Source organism: Passer montanus, unplaced genomic scaffold, assembly GCF_014805655.1.
Source record: "Passer montanus isolate IOZ18808 unplaced genomic scaffold, ASM1480565v1 scaffold16, whole genome shotgun sequence".
In the NCBI taxonomy this organism is placed as follows: domain Eukaryota; kingdom Metazoa; phylum Chordata; class Aves; order Passeriformes; family Passeridae; genus Passer; species Passer montanus.
The window spans coordinates 7,228,034-7,251,209 of record NW_024363160.1 but is presented as its reverse complement, the minus strand read 5'-3'; the positions used below and the strand labels follow the sequence as shown (position 1 = coordinate 7,251,209).

General features: G+C 37.3%; 1 protein-coding gene across 3 annotated transcripts in view; it reads right to left on the bottom strand.

Moving 5' to 3' along the window:
* LOC120499299 (cytochrome P450 7B1) overlaps positions 1–23,176 on the bottom strand; it is a 125,372-nt gene that overhangs the window by 10,539 nt on the left and 91,657 nt on the right. The window contains exons 2-4 of one of the 3 annotated variants that reach the window (XM_039702962.1): positions 11,395–11,546; positions 4,538–5,134; positions 3,888–4,094 (exon numbers count right to left, since the gene is read on the bottom strand). In XM_039702962.1, the coding sequence (XP_039558896.1) occupies positions 3,888–4,094; positions 4,538–5,134; positions 11,395–11,546 (956 nt within the window). The remainder of the gene's footprint in view (positions 1–3,887; positions 4,095–4,537; positions 5,135–11,394; positions 11,547–23,176) is intronic. The other 2 variants (XM_039702963.1, XM_039702964.1) reach the window with 2 other exon arrangements.

Genomic DNA, 23,176 nt, shown 5'->3' with positions numbered 1-23,176 from the left:
TGCAGCCTTTACTTGCAGTTGTCATAGTTCAGCAGACACCAGCCATCGCTGCTGACAGACCAGCTGGGTAGCTTGGGAGGCCTTCCATTCTGCACCGTGAGGTACAGTAAATTATCCAGCACGGTAGAGCAACATCTGTTTCTGTGCTTGTGCCGAACAAACAAGGCAATTTAAAGCATACCAAGGGATAACCAAGCAGCAAATGAACATGACCCTCATTTTTTTCCCCCCTTCTTACACACATGAGATGCTAAACTTCACTGTGCAAGCGCTACATAAAGAAGCCAGGCTGTTGTTTGATAAGGTGTTGTCAGAGAGATTTTACATCTTTTCTAGAGAGAGAAGGAGGGGGGAAGACAGAGATATATCTCATAGTATTGTTATTCTTAGAATCCTCCCACTTCTCTCTTCATTTCTCTTATACTAAAGCTAGCACTCAGCTTCCAATTCATTCTAGACTTTTTTTTTTTAAAAACTGTTTCAATATACTTATAAATATTCAGTCTTTAAACCCTAATTTGCTATACTTAGTTCACATGCCTTCAAGCATTTGTCTTCCAATTTCCACTGAATAAATGCGTACTAATGAGAAATAGAGCAAGCTGCTGAGGCAAAGCTGGGTGACTTGAGCCTGGCCTGCCACCAGCTTGTGATAGGCAGGCAAATTGAGTTAAAATGAAAAGTCTTGTCAGCTGAAATACAACATGGTAGCCAAACAGCAAGCTGTCAATCATCCAGCCAAAACAAGGGACTGCAGGTAATAAAAGGTCATTGCGAATCATAAGTGCATTTGGCTTTCGTAGGCAAGTTAATTTTAATTAAACATGATCTCTATCTGTAAATGTTTTATAAAACTTATTGTGCAGTAATGGATTGTTAATTTTACACTAACACAGAGCAGGTAATAGGGTGCAATAATTATTAGAGTGTATTGTAGGAAAATAGCTTTTGAGTATGCAAATATTTGGGGGGTCATGTATCCACGGGCATCACGGTGTGCCAACACAAACGACGATCTGAAACAAGTACATTTGCATCTTACTCAGAACTAAATGGTACTGCCCAGCCCATTCCAGAAAAATATATTTATTCCTTTCAATTCAACCACTGATTTTAATGCTTAGCATTTGTGTTACGACTACACACTCTGTATTAGCTCCTTTTGGGTCCCTACCCTTTCTTGTGTACAAAACAATTTTTCAAGCTGTGCTCTTTTTGCAGGAATATCTGGGATTCAGCAATGACCTGGGGCAAGAATACTTCACCATATAAATGAATGGACTAATATTAAATAAACGAACTGACTAAACATGCCTAGCATTAAAAATGCACTAAGTACATCTCTGCTTTACCCTTGGCATTTCCATTATAACCAGTTTAACTGACATACCATTTTCATGTGTCCTTTACCATATTAGAGCTCTGTTGTGAGCCATAATGTCTAATAATGTATGTTACTCTGTGCACACAAATACACACGTTTGGATTTTGGGATTGTATTGTGTTATGCAGACAATACAAAGGGTGCTGCCCCAGAAATGCCATCAGAAGAAGATAATGGGGGCCAAAATTTTCTAGTTTGATTTTGGGTTTAATGTGTTTTGCATTTTGGTTCAGTTGATTGGTTGTTGTTTTAAAAAATGAAATAATAATCTACCGGAGCTTAGAATGTAGTAGTAAATCAGGCCATATTGCTCCCTAGACCCAACAATCTGACCATAATAACAATGCTCTTCTGAAGAAAGACATTTAGCAATTTGTGCTTCCTCTCCATAGCATGAAGAATCAAAAAGACTCCTGCGATAGTAGGCCAAAAAGAGGACGGAGAATCAGAGCGCATAAAACAGGAGAATGAGATGACAAGGTGATGAACATGCAAGCATCCCACCTGGTCTGCCTCATTTGAGAGCAGGGACACAATCCCAGTTTCCTACGCTCCGGCTTGGCACAGAGGGAACAGAAAGAGGAAAAGCTCAGTCTTGGAGGTTTGGGGTCAGTGGCCTTCCTGCAAGAGGGGAGGTCTTGGTGTGCAAGCAGTGCAATTTGGGACCTTTGTCCCTCCCACACATTTATTAACAAAACATCCCTTTCCCCTTTCCACTGAAGCATGACTCTAATTCTCTTATGGTACAGATTTTTTTTCTATATTATTATTTTATGGGACAGTATCCAGCCCTTTATGACTTAAGTGCCAGAAAAATTGAAATCTAGCTTCTGTTCATATCACATTATGTTTAACGTGATTATGAAATTTAACAAAAGTGTTACAAGAATACTACAAAGTAGGATGTGGCACTTCCCTCTCAACACATAAATCAAATGCTACCAAGGTACTTCAAGATTTCAAGAAGCAGAGGAATGACACAGTTAATGTTTTTTAAACTGTTCATACTGTTTTGCACCAGATGGTTTTAGTGAACTACATGGTTTTATTTTCCTTATTCCTACACTTTTGGGGAGCCTTTTTTTCCTCCCCTTTTTTTTAATTGGCTATTCCCATCTCAGTCGATAAATATAAACTAAGTTCTCTTTTGCTCTTCTTGGTGACTTATTTATTAATGTATGCTAGCTCTGATGTGAAGTAGTTTTACTTGTGCTCCTTAGAAATCCATTAAATGCTTAGAAAGTCATTACCAGAATTGTCATCTGATACTTGCTGTACTTCAAAAACATTCTCCATTGGTTAGAGATAAATCTGCATCAAAACAGCCATGGCTCTGGGTGTAACCAGCTTCATTGACTCACGGCATGTAAGATTAATATTAATGCTCCAACACAAAGGAAATGCATCGGACTCAATTTTATATGTATACTAATCAAATCAAGTTTGCACATAGGTTCTTGAAATGTGCCACATTGGATGATCTTGGAGAGTGGCAGCTATTACAAGGATCCAAACCAGGCACAGAATGCGCTGCTCCACCATCATCCCTTGGCACAGCTTTGTTTAAGAGTAGAGCATCAGTTCAGGTCATGAGCTACCAAGACCTGCGGACATGAGCTTGTTTTGAACACGGGATTGGTTTTGATATTTAAAAACAGAAGATTATTGAACCTTTAATCTTTTGTTCAGCTGTTGTCTGCCCTTGTAGCACTACTTGTGGAGACTCACAGATGATTAAAAGTTAGGTACCTACCTGCTACAAAATCTTTCACCCCTTGGGCTATTTTCACCATTTCTCTTGCCAGTGTCTATTCACTATCAAATTACGTGAAACCAAAAGCTGATGCTCTGAAGGCCTATACAGCTCCTGATTCAAACAAATTCCAGTGACCACTGGCAAGGGTCTCCCTCTGAACCCTGAATCCAGAACTGGAAGATGTATAGCTCCCTTAAAACTCCCTCTTTTGAATAAAGTACTAAAATCACCATTTCTCCTCTGCAAATTTTTATCTTCTTGTATTTTATTTGGAGGCATTGCCCAACAGAAGCCTGCTTTAGAAGCCTTTTTTGTTTTGTTAAAGAGAGAAAGAAAGAAATTGCTTGCAGATAAAATACATTTGCAGTTTAAATATACAATCCCACTTTAATTTCAGAAAAGGGTCTTTCTTGGCAGTACCATACAGGAGTATTTGAAATGCATTAACACTTCGGCAGATGCTCAGAATCAAACAACTTAATAGGCATCAACTTTTTTTCAAATAATTGCAAAGCTTCGATTTAGCCTTTTGCATACCTTGCATAGTTAATTACCTAGGCTTTAATGTTTACATGCAATGAGAGTATCTACAGCTATAAACTACATAATTTATAATTGATGTAAATGGGTGTTATTATGTCAATTAGGCAGCTGTGTCCTCCACCTTCTCAGTAAACAGAAATGAGTGATAAACCGAGTTTGCCGGGAGAGCCCCTCTCCTCTTCCTAACAGATAAAAATAAATTACCTAGGTAGACCAGGTTGTCCAATTGTTCTCTGGTGAGGTGGATGTTATATGTGGGCCCTCTCTTTTGACCTGTTGACTGCAGCAAATGGTCAATCTCGTCACGCACCGCTGCAAGAGCTTCTGGGTGCCGCAGAAGATAATACATGGCCCAGAATGTAGCTGGAATCGTGTTTCCCACAGAGGCCCACAGGAAGGCAAAATGATGTGCTGGGAGAAAATAAGTGAAAAGGAAGATTAATAGCGTTTATTACACTGATTAGATTTGCAGTGTGCTAATTAAAAGATGTTAGGACACAGACCCAGCCAAGGATCAGTGAATGCTAATGAGGACCAATAGGCTTCTGAAGTCTAATTTTCTGCTTAATGAGAATAGTTTGAAATGTAATGTCGGGGGGGTGGGGGGAATAAGGGGAGGAAATGCAGCTCAGTTATAATCTTTCTCATTATCACCATTAAGTATCTTGTTTTACCACCTCAGCACAAAAAAAAAATCAATTATCATAGAGGGTTGTTTCAGAGTAAAACATTTTATCATTAGCCAATTAGAAAGAACATAAAAAAATTTCAAGGTCGCCATTTTGCCTTTTTATTTCAAAGGTCTATAGTAAATTATTTTATTTTAGACAAGCAATCATTCATAAGTTTCCTACCTGCTTTGTCATAATCTCCAAGCAGCTCATATTTCTCAAATATATCTTGTCTGGCTTGGACCACTTTTGACCCTCCCAGCCATTTTGTCATGTTCTGAAGTAAAAAATGATGTATAAGCTCCTTCCGAACCTTCTTGGTAGCTCCTAGCAACTCAATTGGTATGTTTGCAGCTAAATAGGGAAAGCTGGCATCAAACTTGATAAATTTGTCTCTGATTTCACTAATAACTTTGTGGCCATCTGCAGCAGGAACTCTTCCATATAGTGTTACAAAACTGGCTTCAAACATTACAGAGCAGCAGAATTTGTACATTTTTTCTGTTTCCCAATCTGTTGCTTGTGAGCATTTCCATTCAAATATATCCTGGAGATTTTTCATCATGTGGTCAGAAATGATATCCAAAGGCTTGCCTTGTAGATACTGGTAGATTCTGTGCAGGTTTTCCTTGAGTTCAGGGAATTTTCCTTTTGACAAGGCTGGGTAGTCAAAAGTTTTGGATGCCATTTTATTAGCAAATTCATGAAATTCAAGTTGCTTGCTATTTCGGATGACATAGACGTATTGAAATGGGTCCATGATAAAGGTAATATATCTACCTGAATAGAAGAACAGAAAATAATTAGCGACACGTGCACTTTTATAAACCTGGTGACACTTCCAGAAGCAATAACTGAAAATAAGCCAAAGAAAAAAAAAACCAAAGCAAAGACACTTGTGACTAAATCTGCAAAGAAAAAGAAATTATGAAACAAATATTATTTAGATTTTCTTTGCTGGAATGCAGATTCCACCAGTGTACACTTTGCAGGCTCTTCTAAAATCCTTGTGAAGCCATTTCCGTGTAGATGGATCTACTGTTTGTGCCAACAGTTACTGTGTGTGATATCTTCAAATGTGGTGCTCTGAAATAAATAATTTTCTACTCAGGTCTAATTCATGAAAATACAGTGTGGAGTCATAGCAACATTTGGAAACTGTAGGTTTTCACTAACAGAAAGCAAGAAACACACACATTTCACCTGTACAGAGGAAAGTGAATGACAGGGGCTGGAGTGGAAAACGTGCCACCTAGGCAGCTTTTTCCAAGCAGATGACACAGGAACTCATAATCTATCAGTTCCAGCTTTAATTGCACGCTGCAAACCCCCAACATATAAAGCTTTTCTCACATCTGGCTCTTTTTCCCTGAAGCTTTGCTAACTCTTTGTTAAGAATTTACTTAGTATCCATAACATGACTACCTTAGTTTATGAATGTGAAGTCACAGCCTGTGATGTAGCAGGCACCATTTTTAGCATGGGCTCCACTTTGGGATACACACTGTCCCAGTGCTAGGATCCATTGTGTCCGAGTGCACCACCAACCTCCTACCCTTCCCAGGCTCCTTAATGAGGTGACACAGTGGTACCTTCACCTCCTTCTACAGTGGGATGGGATGGCATCAAGTTAAATGCTTTTTCAAATTGCCCCTGCCAGAGAAGTACTGCAATTTCTCCCTAAACTTCAAGGCAACTACTGAAAAAAAGCATTTGGAGGAACCACCATGAATCAAAATGCTAACACTCCCAAAGCTCAATTAAATCTCAGCTCTTTATAGATGGTTCTAAATTTAGAGTTCCTGATTCTTACCTTGAATGAAGAGGTGCATTAGGGAAAAAGGTATCTATTAAAATGTACACTTTCCCTCTGAAATATCCCAGTCACAAACTCAGGGAAAGAGCAAAGCTTCCAGCACTTACAGTCTAATTCTGTCTCACTAAAGGGACAAATCTCCTTTGATTTTAATGGGAACACTACATGCTTAACTGCGGACCAAATTTGGCTCTGTGACAGATGTCCAGAGATAAAGTAGTCACTACCACTAAAAATGTCAAGTATCCATGGTTACCATATAGTGATATCTGAATTATCACAGATATTTCATATTCTGATTTATATACATGCACAGTGCTCTATGGTACCTGGGTACACTCTGGAGTTCCTCTACAGTTACCAGCTGCCATAATTCCCCTCCCAATTACATCAGCTGCAATCCCAGTGAACTAGTAAGGAAATGTAAAGGATATATCAGGACAGAATTTAAACCCTTTTTCTTTTTTGTCAACGTTTATTTGAACATTTTTAAGATACACATGGATTTTGTTTTACTGTAACATAATAAACCATAGCTGCAAATTTAGTTTTTAAGAACAGGTGCATTGAAAAACTAGCATGAAAGAGAGATCCTGAATTCTCAGTCCCCTTTTATGACCTCCTCTGACAACACAGGCTAACAGGAATTTTTAGTCTTGACTTGATTTTAGTCTTGCAGGATCTTTGTTAAAGAGTCCTAGAATCACCCTCTCTTTCCAGCTTTCACCTAATTTCATGCTCTTTATTGAGGCTACCATGTTTGCGATCAAAGCTTGGAAAGAATGTCCATTGGAGCGACTTTCAATAAATAGATTTGGAGTGTTATTAACCCTAAAGATGAAAGCTGGCTTCTTAACTTTGCATTTACAGGGTAAACAATTTAAGTTAAGATTTTTAATTAATATTAATTTAAACCATCTGTCCACCATCTGCTTATTTCTGATGCAAAATATGAGTTTCTTTGTGATCTTTAATCAGACACTTAGCAAACGCACATCAATTCTTATAATTTTTAAGTAAGAAAATGATTTTCAGCAAATGGGTTTTCAGACAAACAATTTTAGTAATAATTTAAAATAAAAACTCACTCACCACTAGCATAAAATTTGAAAAAAATCCCTGAGAAAAAGCATATTACAGATCCTGGTTTTATTATTCTCATCAGGTTCCTGGTAGCAAAAAGTAAGTATGTAACAAAATAGAATTCATTTTGTAGAATCAATTCAGGCTCCAGACCACATCACTGCAAGTCAACAACGTATATAAACACACAAACCAAAATATTTCTTGTTGCTACATTTAGTAAGGGTCTAGACAATCAGAAAAGTGGAACCCCCCTATAACAAAGGCAGCTTGTTTATGTATGCCATCGAGAATCTAATTTTAGATCTCTTAATTAGAAAAGTATTAAAACCTAGGGCTAATTAATGGCAGTTAGAAAGTTGTGAGAGTGGGTATGGGAGCCTTTAACAATTACAGTCATCCTTGCACACAGATGCACTACACGGCTATACTGCTTACCCCGGTCTCATCCATACAGGAACAGATTGCTAATTACAAAATCGTGCCCCAACACCTCCTCTACGCCCTGAACAGCAAACATCCGAAGTAGAACAAACTTTCTCACCTCAAGTTATGATTTTAAATTTTTAAAGTGCCAATATGGTCCTTAGTTTTGCTTTTAAAATCCCGTCCTTGTCCCCAGTGAGGTGTCTTCCCACTGATTGTCCCTGGTGGTGTCAGAGACCAATAAATTAACACCTTTCATAAAGTTTTCAATTATTATTTGGTATTTTAAAATGCAGTTTCCCCCTCTACTCCCATGTCTTTCCACTGCAGCTAATGCCAAGACAATCTTTGGAAAGTAACCTTTTCTGAAATCAATTCAAAATCTTGATACTTAAGAGTTTCCCTCAGAGTACTAAAAAATGTAATGCCACATCAGCCAAAAATGAAGGCATACTACTGTCTCCACCAATCAAGTAGCCCTAAATATTAAAGGCATTCATATAGAAACCACTACAGACTAAGCCTTTCCCTGTTAGTTTGTAAAAAACCCCTTCAACACCAAAAACTAAGTAGACATGTACATATAGAAATGTCACACTCCAATTCACAATAGTTTAAGCCACTGGGTTATTTTATTTAATACAGTAAAAACAAGTCAAAACAAGAGATGTATCCTTGTTTCTGCAAAAAGCCCTCTGATTTTTTTTTAAATGGCTACAGAGAATTTATACTTCACTATCCAATTCTTCAGTCTGCATTACACCCATGCTGCAAATAGCCTGGTTATCTCCATTTAGTTTCTACAATCTCATAGAAAAAGAAGATTGATGTGGAAAATATGAAAATTGTCAACTTCAGTAAATCTGAGCACAGAAGCCAGTATTTGTATGATAGTTAAGAAATTAGTCTAATAATGCATTCTGGACCTTTTTAATGCTAATGATGAAAGACAAGCATTTCAGATGGCATCTAATGATGGATGTTATTTCAGTAATGCTTGGAGCAGGCTTCAGCCTAGTAAGGAGTTAATGTAAATTACCTTTTGCCTGTGAGAGAAAAATGTGATATGCTACTGTAGGTGTATCATGCTTTACAGAAAATAATGACTTAGGAGCAGTATTCGAAAAGGCAACTGTGCTTAGCAAAAAACAGGAAGATTATTTTATTAAAGGTGAGTTAGTCTCAGAGAGAATGTTGCAGGGTTCATTATCACTCCTATCAACTTGAGAAAAAAAGGACACAAAGTGTAATCATGAGAAACAATGACAAAACTGTTTCAAGCTCTTTAAGTTCTTACCTAGCTGTCTGCCTATGCTGCTGACCCTTAACAAGCAGAGGCGCTTGGGAAGTATGATCGTCTCAATGCCACAGACTCTCTCTCTCTTTCCCCTCCTTGTTATTTTCTTTTCTGATCTTTTCTTTTTTTTTTTTTTTTCCCCAAGACTATCGCATTTACGTAATCATCCTCTTATTAGGGAGATTCTGCTGAACTGCTGACAATGATGTACAGTGGTGCTGCGCTGGCATGACGTTTAGGGAAAACGATTCTGCTGCACCACCACACAAAACCAATTAGAGAACTATTTTCTGCGACAGGTCAGGAATTTACATTGTTTCTCATAGAAAGATGTGCTTTTTAATTTCTTTATTAAGATGACATCCATGTCCCTTGCGACTTTTAGGGATGACAATCATTTGCTCATCACATGGGAAAGTACAATCAGCAAAATCGCATTACCAGTACGGGGCAACGCCAGAAACTCCAAGCATCGTTCTGCATTTTCCAAATGAACTAGTTTGAGAACCAATAATTATAAAAATATATATTGATAGAATTTTTTGACAGGACCTTTAGACATCCACCAGGGGAGTAAAGTAATGATAGTCCACATACAGCTGGCTACGCTATGTTTGCCGAGCACAGAAACATCGTCTTTGTCAAATCAGTAAGACATACAGAAATCCTGTATGCCTTCGGATCAGGACACGATAGGAGACACTAACTAGCTTTGGTTTCCTCCCTGACTTGAGGATGACAAACTATTTCTCTTTAGTGAGGTCCTCATGGTCAGCACTTTTATACCGAAAAAGAGAACCTAAAGTGGTGTCTCTGTTATGATGAATTCACAAAATCAAACATTTCCCTGCACAAGACTGAGATGATATCCAGAACTAATTCCACTTACCTCAGTCTTTATCAAGGGAGGCTTGGCTCAAAACACTTGAATATAGGGGATTATCTGAGATGGAATTTGGTTTATCATGGAAATAGAAATTTCTGAAACTAAATTACACTCACAGATTGGTTAAACACAAACTTCTAAACATAGTCTTGCATAAAATAATAAAGAGGCAAAAGAAAGAAATATGTGATTAAACACTTTTAAGATTTTGAAGTATGATTTTGAAGTATCTGGTTTTATGAATGTACTAGTATCTGAATTATAGCTATTAATCAGTATTTGTAAGAAGCCAAAACTGTATTATTGTGTGAATTCAAATTAACAATAAAAGAGACTGTATTTCAACAAGAGTTGGTGTTGTACTGTGGCAAACTCACTTTCAAGTTGCAAAAGATCTGATTATACCAGTTAAAAAAAAAAAATCCTGAATGAAATTTTAAAAAATAACATATTTAATACAATAAAAATTCTCTTCAAAAGGGACAGAAGATTTTTTAAAAGGAGGAAACTTTTTATTAATTAAACACACAGCTTGCAATTAAATTGACTTAAAAAAAAAAATTCATTCCAAAATATTGCTTCTATAGAAATATAAAGCTAATGCTACTACCCTATTAAAAAAAGCAAACTTTATATTTTACACTGAACATTTTTGTTTCAAACTCCCTAAAACTACAGGAATAACTAAATATTATATAGCCTAAAATTGATCATTTGAACAGGCATATCAGCATGTAAAGGTGCAGAAGATGATTATAATCATCTATATTAATAAGAGCTTGCCTTTCTGAACAGAAGAAAATATTGGACTTTATATTCACTTTAGTAAAAAGTAGATCTCTATAGATAGATGTCAATTTATATATTTAACTTTCATTCAGGATTTTAGTTTTATTCTATGTTTTTCTTCCACAGCTAAGTGCCTATGTGAAATCACTCAAATGTTTGTATTCAATCTGGCTTAGTAATACAGTTATAAATACAGGAAAGAGCAAGGTTATATCATACTTTATTATATTGTTATTTTCAGCAAACATGATCAGAGTAAGAGGCTGGCAACGGGAAGTTTCTGTGTTCCAGTCCCGATTGTATCACTGAGTCAATGTGTCATTCATTCCCTTGTGTTCCTGTCAACCAGTTGTAAAATGTGTGAGAACAAATTCTGCACTTTTTTTCTTAAGTGTTTTCTAAATTTAATCTGATATTTTTCTGTGCAGTGTCAAGATGATGTTAGTTCTCCTTTCTTTAGGAAAAAAACCCACCAATACACAATTTAATGTGCTGGCAAAATCTATGTTCATACAGTACGTACCTACAAAATCTGTCAAAATACATATATACTTAGAGATGTAAATAAATCCACACACTGATAGTGATATTTTATAGATAACTATTATGCTTACAATATATGTAAATCTGAGGGATTTTTATGAGTCTATGCTAGAGAAAAATGTTTTGGGTTAAGGAAGATTCTAAACTAAACATTTGGATTAGTATTTAACTTCACTGATGGAAAAAATCAAGATACATACTAAAATATTTCTCACCAGCAATATGTACAGTGAAAATATCTCCAAATTTCTTTTGCTGATCCAGTAAGAATTTGTAAGCATCTTTTCTAAAAATCAGAGCTTTCCCAAGGTAAGGAATCCAGCCATTTATTAGTGGGGGCTCTCCAGTCTTTCTGTTAAAAGCAGAAAAAAAAATAAACAGGAGTTAACTTTGGCATGAGAGCAACTCATCTTTATATCTATTTATATATTACACTTAGACCCACCATTTACATCTATAATTCCTGCAATGTATAATATGTTGTACAGAAAGTTCTTCAGATATGATGGCAGGTTAAATCTAATCACACCTCTGAGCACTGAAGGCTCCATGTGGTGATTAGGAAAAATAAGTGAGAGAAATTGAGACGCATTTAACTACAGGTCGTCCAGTTATTACCATCAAGTTATGAACACAGAAAAATGACATTCAGTAGAAAAACTCCCAGCAAAGAGTCATCTCATTTTCAATATTTGGTGTGTCAGAGGAAGATGTATTGGAAGGCAATTATGACAGATTTAGGTAAATAGGACGCCGACACACCACACAAAACAAGTATCCTTACAGATAACATGTTAGTAATTTCAGCTTACCAGCGCAGAGAACAGCCATTTTAACTAAATATCTCTAAAATACAGGATAATAATACAGGCTGAACATTAACTGTAATAAATCTTAGTCTCTTTATATTTATAGTCTAAGATAGAAATGTATCTGGACAGTTTAAGAAGAAAATCCAGGTACTGATGTTTGCATCCCAGTTTAAAAAAGCAGCCATGGTGTGTTAGTTATCTTTATGGAATAGTATAAAATATCTTTTAAGAATCTACTAAGTTACATTTTCCTTTAAAAGGAAAAAAGGTCTGTCCTACTCCTGACTGCAAGTAAATATCTTTCCTTCATGCTGGTTTTTAGTTGCTTGTATCTGATTTACAACAAAGAAACATAAAGCATACTTGTTCTGGAAGGGATTAAAACAAATATTCACAAACAACTCTGCTGCTACATCCCATCTGTGAAGGTGACTTATACTACATGCAGAACAACTCATTCTGATTAAACACAAGATATTTACTAGCTTGGATCTAATCAAAGATCAAGGGATCACAAGCTTTACTACTATCATACACAACATGGATTTTTATGTAGCTGGATTAACCCTATCATAGTCACATTTCCCCTTGAACTACCGTAACACAAATGAAAAAAAATTACAATAACCATGATATGCTGTATTTCCTTTTAATTTTACTTTCATAATTAAAACTTTTTGGGCAGGAAAATACAAGCCGAAGATTTGCTCCCTTACTTTAAAAAAGTTATTATAATTTACAGATAAACAGATGTGGCTAAACCAAGCTGCATATTTTGATCTCTTTCTGTTTAACTAACTTCAAATTTAAGTTTCCAAGAACATCCTTTTGTCCTCTGGAAAACCAGTACATCTTCTTGTCTGACAGTCTCACAGCCAACAGTTTGCTGTGCCTTTTCATTTCCTTAAGTTTTGTGGCTTTGCCATTTTGTTTGGTTGTTTCGTAGCGTGTTTTTTATATTGAGGAGAAGGTGAAGCTCCTCTTTCTTCAATACCTCCCGGAAACCACTGCATTAATCATCCTCTTGCAGTCAAATAACAACATTATTTACTCAAATGGTCCAGAAAACTTTGTAATGTTTAATTTTGTATTAAGTGAATAAAAGCAAAGAACTAATCTGAGATTACATGAAAGGGATCACTAGCCTGGGAAGCATAGCAGCCAACTTGATACCCTCAATTATCCCTACCAAGCCTGTAAAGAATCTGGATGATTTACCCATTTTTTTTCCCCCAGACTATTAAGTCCTGAGAGTGTCCGCCTTTCACTTCCCTGGCTGGATACTACGTCCTGTAAGTAGCATCCTGACAAATATTTAGATAGGCTTTTTGTCATTTTCTAATTGAATGCATCTAATTTCACCCTCCATGTTCTGTCATTCGGTCAGAAGCTGTATTCTTCACGAGCTCTCCGCCGGGTAAAAAGAAGGCAGCTCAGAAATCCAGGGGAAAATTAACTTAATGCTCCAAGTCTTCGGGATCACATCAGGGAGACATTTTGCTATTGCAAAGACGTGAGGGTCATCGTTCACTTCAGACATGTTTAGCTCAGCAGCAATAAGCTTAACACTGTTAAACACTGTGTCAAGGCTACGTGGCTTTCAGAGGAAAATATAACACCAGTTCAACTTACGACCCACAGCAGACTGATAACAGAAATGTGTCTTCATTTCTAGCTTTCTGTCTCTTTGGGAGATGGAGGTCATCTCCACGACTTATCAATGTCTGCTAACACACGGCACAGAAAAGAGCGGCCGCTCGTATTTCAGTGCCTCCCCAAATCCAGTGCCTTTCTGCACAAACTTTCAAGCAGAGCAGTGCAGCCAACCCCATTTCCTGAGGGACTCTAACCTGCATCCTGGGTATCTCCAGAAGTCTTCATCAACTTCGCATGCTAAACGAAACCATTAACAAAACCCACAGAAACTTTTACTGCTTAATTAATTTGCTCATGAACTTTAACTCTGGACTCACACTTCACAGAAGTTGTAAAATTTGATAATTAGGGAAAATATTACAAGCATTAGAGTTATATTTTACTCATGACAAATATTTTATTGTACCAAATGCAAAATACAGCTAAGTAATATAAAAGATCACTATGAAGTGTTTTGATGGAAATTTAGGACTGCAACTTTTTAAATTTAAACATTCAGAATGTCTTACAGGTTGAATTTTATTCAAGTCTGGTCTAACTGCTTAAATTCTAATGCATTTAACAAACCTCACGATATTCCCAGGTCTTTTCACTCCACATATTGGGCTGGTTTTGCTTATATGGAGGAATATCTTTACTTGTCTGAGAAGCCTCTGTAAAGTCAGTAAGCCTTAACGAACAAATTTCTCACATATGTGAGTGAATTTTACAAATAAAGCATCAGCAACATGTCCAATACAATCTATAAGTAGACGGATCAGTTACAAAGTGGAGGGAGAGCAACACAGTTGTATCATCCATCATTGTTAAATGGATAATTTCAAATGGCATTATGCAAAAATCAGCTGGCTACAAATACAGCCCATAAATAGAACAAACAGATTTTGATAACTGTAATTTTTCGCTGCTTTCACAGAGAAAAGATACTTTCTTGTTAGCAAGTAATAGAGTTGCAACATCTACTACACCAAAAAAGCAAAGTTTTGGAGTTTGTTTACAGTTTCCTTAAGGGAATATTTCTCAGCTCACCTAAAACAGAAGGCAGTGACTCAGGTGTGATTATTTAGCTACTAAGGCAATACTAAAAAATGTGGATGCTGTATCTATGTCTCACTTATGCTAAGCAGCAGTGATGCAATAAAGCAGGAGAAAAATGAGCTTCAACATAAGTATTTTGGAAAATGTTCAATAAAAAAATTAAATTCAATGTCTCTAAACTTTATGCTTTCATGTAGTGAAAGGGAATTATTTTGGAAACCCAGTAAGGTAATTTATAAAGGTCTCTGAATGCGACTTTTTTTTCTTCTTTTCTTTTTTTCTTTTTCTTTTTTTTATGAAGAAAATACCCTAAAGATTCACAAGCAAACAGACTTTGCCAACATGATGTCATAGAAATATTATTGCTTTATAAAAGTACACACGACTATTCTTTTCTTGGTTACACCATTTCAACATCATTGCAGTGTGAGGCATTGAACCCGTGTAAATGAGAGGAGAATCTTTCTCATCTCACTGGTTATTTGTATTCCAAAGGAGCAGATGCCTTTCAAATTATGCAAAAACCCACAGCGCATCTTGTACTATAGCAGATGAACAGGTTAATTTTTCTTTTTGCACATAATAAATCATAAGTGCTTTAACACCCATAGTCGCATTTCATGAACATAAACCTTCTGTTTAATAATGTCTGTTTACAACTAGAATCAGACATACAGTAATCTTTTGCCTGGGATAAACATTAATCCAGATCTGTCTAGAAAAATTATACAATTCATTACCATAAGTAATCTCTATTGTGCCCCATGCTTAACCTTCATCTTTTTTTCCTGTCCTATAATCTTGCAAATCCACTGGTGGTGTATGATTGGCATCTGGTGTTAAGGCAGCCTTCACTGCACACAGCCCAGCTGAAGAAGCCCGACACGAACACGTCACTCTGCAGGGTAGTGCCGGTTCAGCTGACCGCTTTTCACAGCAACTTCCACCAGAGGCGGAAAAAAACCCCATGAGCCGAGGAGAAAAAAGGTCTAACAATATCTTTTGCCACAGAGGGGTCATTTTCACTTTCCACACCATCACTACCATTCACAAAAGTTGAAGTTAGTGCTCTGAATTTTCCATAGTATCTTTGGACAAACCATAATAATACCATGTCCAAGCTGGAACACACCATGTCAGGGGACTTTAAGGAATGGAAATGGATTGGTACAGAGTAGAACAAAAGCTATTATGAACATGTCAAAGCAGTTAGAGATTATTCACAGGCTCGATCACAATATTTAAGCAACAAGACATGACAGACAGTGTCTTTCCAGGGGCTTATGAACACTCTAACTGTGAGGAAAAGAATGAGGCCAAAGGCTTCAACCCCAAGAAGGTAATCCCCAGAAATGTGGTGTCTGGAATGTCTCCTTGTATTATGAGAGAGAGAACACTTAGGACAGGAGGAAGGCAGTGCATCTTTCTATTTTTTTTTTTTTTAATTTAGCAGTTACAGTTTTCGCCTAGACCTGCTTATAGGTGTTCTACATCTGTGAGGACAGAAAATAAAATTTCCTTTCAAATATTTGGACACAATGCAATTTTTGACATTTATAAAATTATGCGGTATTAAATCCTCATCCAAATTATCTGACTCAGTGATCTCCTGGAACTCTAAATCTTCCAGGTTGAATACATGCAGTACAAAAAAGCATTCCCTGCAGAACAAGCCAGATGAGAGTTTTAGCAATCTTTTACCCTTGAATTCTCAGCTTACATACTTCCTGTGGAGGTAAAGGCATTGCTCCTATCTGGTCACTGCTTTCAGGTTTGTGGGGAGTAAATGGATACATCATCTTGAGAGAGACATGGATTGACTCGATGAAGAAGTGCGAGTCCTGGACAGAAAAAACTCACACTGCTACTGCCTATACCATGCCTAGGTAAAGTGGTTTCATACTGCAGTACTGATCACCATCTCTTTTTCTTTAGGATAAAAATCACTCATAAAAGGACAAAGACTCAGAAAAAGGTACAAATACAATTTTGAGCACTCCAAGGAGAGAAGAGTTTATCTGCACTCCCAAAAAGAGCAGTACAGCAAAACAGACTCTAGTAGTAATGTCAGACAAACTGGGAGAAATGCTGACAGAAGCAAATCAGCCAACCAGTGAATTTTTTAGTGATTTTTTTTCCCCCCCAGAAAAAATGTAATCCTTTTGTTGAAAATTTTTCATGTAAAAAATTTCTGGGATTTTAATAAAAATACATTTTTTTCTCCTTTAAAACCATACAAGGTTTTATTGCTAAGATCTCCAGCTGTAATCTGTTCAGCACAGGAGCATCTTCTTTTCTCTCCCTTCTAGCAATTTAATTTAGGTAATCCCCAAATACCCAAAAAAACACCAAGACTCAATAACTCATTCAGTAACTCTGAAATATCACTCTCTAAGAAATCTTATTCCTTTGCAGTTTAGGCTAAATTATATCAGGAATTGTACATTGACATTGTACATAGCAATTCTTCACACTGCACACTGTGTTGAAGGACACATCTATAAATTCTACCTCTATTTCTAGTTACCAGTTGGGACATTGCCTAAAAAGCCAAAAGGCAAGTAAATACCATTGTGGGAAAGTAATCTGAACAGTTTTAAAATGGAAACCCACGAAGAAAGAGCTTGTGGCTCAGGCTTTATCAGAGGATGAAAATTCTGAGAAATTTTACAATACCAAATGTAATGTAAAGTTTCATAACAGCCAGGATAAGAATCATGGTGAAGACAAGACGTGGCCAATATGACAATAATTCATCAGTATTAAAAATTAATATAAATTTAGTGCTCATAGCCTTCATTTTGCAATCCCACTTTGCTTCTGCTCTGGGTAAAGGCTGTGAGAGCAGCCACAACTACTCAACACTTGCCCTGACCAAGCCCAAGGTTATTCTATTACATTTTACATTTGAGGTTATTTGTCCAGTCCAGGACTTTTCCTTTCTTAATTCAGCTTCTATCTAAGGAAAATAGGCTAGGCAGAGATGATGAGAGATTACTGATTTCATACCTGGTACCCCAGGTAGGGTGCTGTGCACTGGTATCTTTATATTTTTCTATGCCCTTCTTGAAGACAGTAACAGAATCTTTTTCAGTCTCCCCAAGCAATCTGCTTCTCCTCACATCTAACCTTTATCTTCATGTACCTCAAGCCCACTACTTCTCACTCTGTCTGCAAAAGATAAGAGAATAAATTATTCCCTTCGCTTCTGCAAGAACACTTAATGTATTTAAAGGTACTTATTATGTTCTCATTTAGTCTTCTTTAGGTTAAACAACCTCAATTTGTCCCATTATTTCCTCATAACTATTTTCTAGACCTCTACATACTGGTATCACTTCTTTCTTGATTTTCACACCTTTCTCTATTGCAGCATCCTGCACTGAGCACAGCAGTGCAATTACCTATTCCATCTCAAGGGTGACACCCTTTTCTTCCCAGCAAAACCTCAGCTTTCTGAGGTTTCAAAAATCACCACCGTGTTGATAAAAATCACCACCGTGTTGATAAAAATCCAACTTGGGAACCATTACAGCCCTCAGCCTTTTCCCAGAGAAAAGACTGTGCTCCCATCCAGATGCTGCTGATTAGTCCTCTGTGTTTTCCAGTTCACCATTTGGAATGCTAATCCCTCCTTTGCAGGCTTGCAGACACTCCTCTTTATGTATTATCCACAAACACAAACACTTTTCCCCCTCATATTCATGTGAGAAGGATGGAATCAGAAGATTCACCTGTATGTCCTTTTACTCCTATTAGGAGTATATTTATGCTGCACATTAACTGACTTTACCAAAGAGAACCCAATGACTTTTGTGTGACATCCCTCTCTTTCTTAATTCATTTCTGCACTTCAGTATACTGCTTTGCTGCAACACATGTTAAAACTGTATGCAGTAAGTAGCTCATAGTAGGAAATCATATTAACCGTCTGGCCTGGAAGTGACAAGTGAAGTGTGGATAAGAATGTCAGCACTCCCCACAGAAATATATTCAAACAGGCAGAAATCATTCCTTACGTAATAAAGAGCAAACAAATAAATTCAGGAAATCTCAGAAACAGTGGTGGGACATTATCACATTTTAAAAACCCTGGTAACAAGGAAAGAGAGGAGAATGCTAGATGGAAAAATATTGCTGCTTCTGTATGCAGCAACAGTGTTTGAGAATGTAGTATATAATTTCAGACCTAAAAAAGTAATTACTGCAAAAATCAAGTATTGTTTTCTATAAAACTGCATACTAAATAATGCAGGATGATCATTAGGACAAAAAGGGTGATGAAAATAGACCCTTCATTTAATGTAACTGAGCCATCCAGAAGTTTGGAATCTTGGTTAACCAGACATCTCTATAATCACCAGAGAGCAAAGGAGCTTTTTGGAAGTATTGGTCTTTATTAATGATACATTATTAAGGTCATCAAGGTAGCTCTGTTAGATTTCCTCTAATTCTGTCTGTCTTTTCTCATATTTGTTTTTTGATGTCACTTTTCCTGACCCACTCATATGAAAATATTTATCTCCTGCTCCTGATTCCTCTGCATACATCCACCCTCTTGGGATGGCTCCAAGGACCTGCCATGACCATTCAGCCTCTTTCCCACCCACTGTTAACTTTCTTCTCAAACCAAGCTCCTGTTCAGATCTGGGGAGCCTTTGCTCTCATCTCTGGCAATGTGTTCTTACTCCAGGTATTGTCCACCTTCTTTCACTTCCAGGTCACCCTCAGCCAAACCCCTTCTTGAATCCTGACCACCACTGTCACCACTGCAGTGGCACAGAGAAGAAGCAAGGCTGTTGGTGAGTCTTGTCCAGTTTCCCCACTGTGCTCTCCTGTCTTCCCACACCCATCTGCGTCTCCTGTCTTAGGCAGAGACAGGAGCAGCATTACTACTGTGCATGTCTACATTGTTCACTGCAAAACTGATCCTCAGTTCTGAGATCAACCAGTACCAATAAAATCACTCTCTCTCTCCATCTCCCCTTTCAGAAGAAGCAAATTTTCAAGAAGCAAATACAATTCATTCAGGATGCACGTGTGTGTGTACACATGTATTTATCAATTATGTGTATATATCAATCAGATGATGCATATCAATACAGATGATGTGTATATAAGCATACTTCTATATCCACACACATAAACATTTATGCAAACAAAGATCACATCATAGGAAAAATTGAGTGGTTACCTTCTTTCACTTCCAGGTCACCCTCAGCCAAACCCCTTCTTGAATCCTGACCACCACTGTCACCACTGCAGTGGCACAGAGAAGAAGCAAGGCTGTTGGTGAGTCTTGTCCAGTTTCCCCACTGTGTCTTCCCACACCCATCTGCGTCTCCGGTCTTAGGCAGAGACAGGAGCAGCATTACTACTGTGCATGTCTACATTGTTCACTGCAAAACTGATCCTCAGTTCTGAGATCAACCAGTACCAGTAAAATCACTCTCTCTCTCCATCTCTCCTTTCAGGGAGTATTAGCCATTTTCAAGAAGCAAATAAAATTAATTCAGGATGCACGTGTGTGTGTACACATGTATTTATCAATTATGTGTATATATCAATCAGATGATGCATATCAATACAGATGATGTGTATATAAGCATACTTCTATATCCACACACATAAACATTTATGCAAACAAAGATCACATCATAGGAAAAATTGAGTGGTGCCATAATTTCTTTTTTTTTTTTTGTAGCAGTAACACAAACACTTTCCATGTTGTACCACAAACAGTTTTATTGTAATATTTTGGGGTTTAGCAGTAAGCTGATGTTATAGCCATGGTGGCATTGTGAGTATCAGTACCACCCTTGTGACCTGAGTGCATTATATACCATTACTGACCAGCAACAGACCACTGCAGAAAACTGCTCTGTTCCTCACTCTGTCTACCATGCACAGAATTTTTAAATACCAGCAACCCACTCCTGATTTATTGAGGTAATTAAGTAGAAAACGGGGCCACTTAGTCCGTCTAAAAATCTCCATGTGCATAGCTTTAGAAGAAGAAAAGGTTTTGCATTTTATCTTTTTAAAAGAAGATGAAATACAGCTAAGAAGATTTTTAATTAACAATTTCATGACTCCCACAGTTATGGCCATGCATTCCCCAAGTGGAAGCACAGAAGCACATGGTGATCTGCAAGCAATTTCCCTCCTCTCCCCCATGAGCTTCAGATGTCAGACATTTCACAAATTGTATTACAGAATTAACAGTCAGGACATATTTTGCTCAAAAATGTATTGAAAAATTCCAAAGTATAGTCTCAACAGTTGGATAAACACAAAAATACCCCAGGTACCTTATTTAGTTCACTTATTTGCAAATAAACTCGAAGTTGATATAATGAGAGTAGGTAACTAATCCTGTCAGCAAGGCATGTATCACTGGAAAACAGCATTTGAATACTGTACTTAGATGAACGTTTCAAAAGCTTTGAAGTCTGTAAGATGAGCACAGTATTAGTAGGTCTTCTCTTTCAAAGATTATTCAATTATTCATATTTTCTTTCCAGATACTTCTTTTCCCTCTTTTCCTTCCAGTGCTACAAGTCTATTGCACATAGACTTGTATGTTAAGAGAAACAGTCTTGTAGCGGGATTCCCCACAATAATTCTCTCCTGCTTCATCTCCTTCTGCCACCAGCCTAGATTAACATCTCAGTTTCTCCTTCTGAACTGATATTACTTCTCTCAGCAGAAATTGCAGGTGATCTATTTCAGCAGAACATGCAGCAATCTGCACTCTTTCTCTTTGGCTTTTCACTAGCTGCAACAAGTCTCTCCTCTTTTTCCCCTTCCTAGATGTGCTTCTGCATTCTTTACTCTTCTTCCAAAACTTCTTTTTCACTTTGCTTGTACCTTTCCCTCCTTCTCTCACCCTGAGCTCTGCTCCAGCTCTGCTCCAGCATACAAGAGCATATGGGTCTTTTTCAAATCAGACTTTCTCATAGTTCACATTGGATAAGTCCTATCCCTGCCTTAACAAGCTGCCACAATTAGGGAGACACAAATCCAATTACTTGCAAATGTATTTCCCTAGGTCTGAGTAGTGACACTTTTCACATAAATGTACATCTGAGCAGCACCTTTTTATAATTCATACTTTGCACTATGAAACAGCAATCTGATGGACTCTTGGGTCTGAAGTGAGTGGATATGAAAAGTACAGTCTTTAACTGAGCAATTTTGGGTAAGACTAGATCTCTCATTATGAGGGGAATTCTAAAGTATCTTAAAACATTTTTATTTTTAAATTAAAAAAATAGCCCTTAAATATATTTCCCACAAAACAGCTGCTCCTCAATTTTATTTAGCAAATATCAGAATGAAGCCAGTCACAGCCTTCTCAGCTTGCCCACAGCTTTTCCTAGGATGCTGAAAGGACTGAACAACAGGGATGGTGGTGCCCTGTCCTCCTCGGGCGGATTTGCAGAGCAGCTTGCAGCCACCCTCAGCCACACAGACTCTGAGAGCGTGGGTCGTGTGTCTCACAGGCAATCTCTGCCCGACCTCCCCCTGGGGTGCTCTCATCTGCTTTTCCCTCTCCTGAGCCTAAAACTCTGCTAAGCCCATAACAGATTTAATATGTATTAATTTAGGAGCATCAGTGCATTGCCTGAAAACAATGGTTTGATGCTTGGAAAATATATTCCTTTAATTGGTCTGTGGCTGCCCTTCTTAAATATTTATGTAAACTGTATTGTGTTCAAGGGCATAAGGGTTAAACCTAAATGAAGCCTTGTATTTGTGTGAGTTCTCTCAAATGTAATCTCTGTCAGTTTTAGGCAAACTAATTCAAGTTTTAGGTAAACCAAGAATATATTTTCATTCTGCAGTCACAGAAAGTAAGATATTACTTACTGAAGATTGTAAGATGGAACAGTGACTGGGACACTGTAGATCTGAACATGTTTTAAATCCCTCTGCTATGAAAAAGGAGTAGAAAACATAAATAAAATTCTCAATCTTTTCAATTAAAATGAGCAAATGTCAACTTGGGCACTGGAATCAGAGATATTAGAATTTCAAATGAGTATTTGTTTCATTTTTTTCCGCATTTGATTCCTGTACAAAATAATATTAAGGTTATAAAGGATCATCTTTCTGAAAAATCCAAGATGGCTATATATGAAAATGTATATACTTTTATTTTATTTTTTCAAAACCAGGTACCCTCCTACTGAGTAATTTCATAGAATAATGGAGTAATTTATGTTGGAAAAGACCTTTAAGATCATCACACCCAACCACTGCTCTAGCACTGACAAGTCCACCACTAAACCATGTCCCCAGAATGTTACTTCCACACAAGTATTTCCAGGGATTGGGACTCAACCACTTCCCTGGGCAGCCTGTTCCAATGCTTGACCACCCTTTTGATGAAGAAATTTTCCTGACATTCAATCTATACCTCCCTGTGTGCAACTGGAGGCCATTTCCTCTTGTCCTACCTATTGGTACTCAG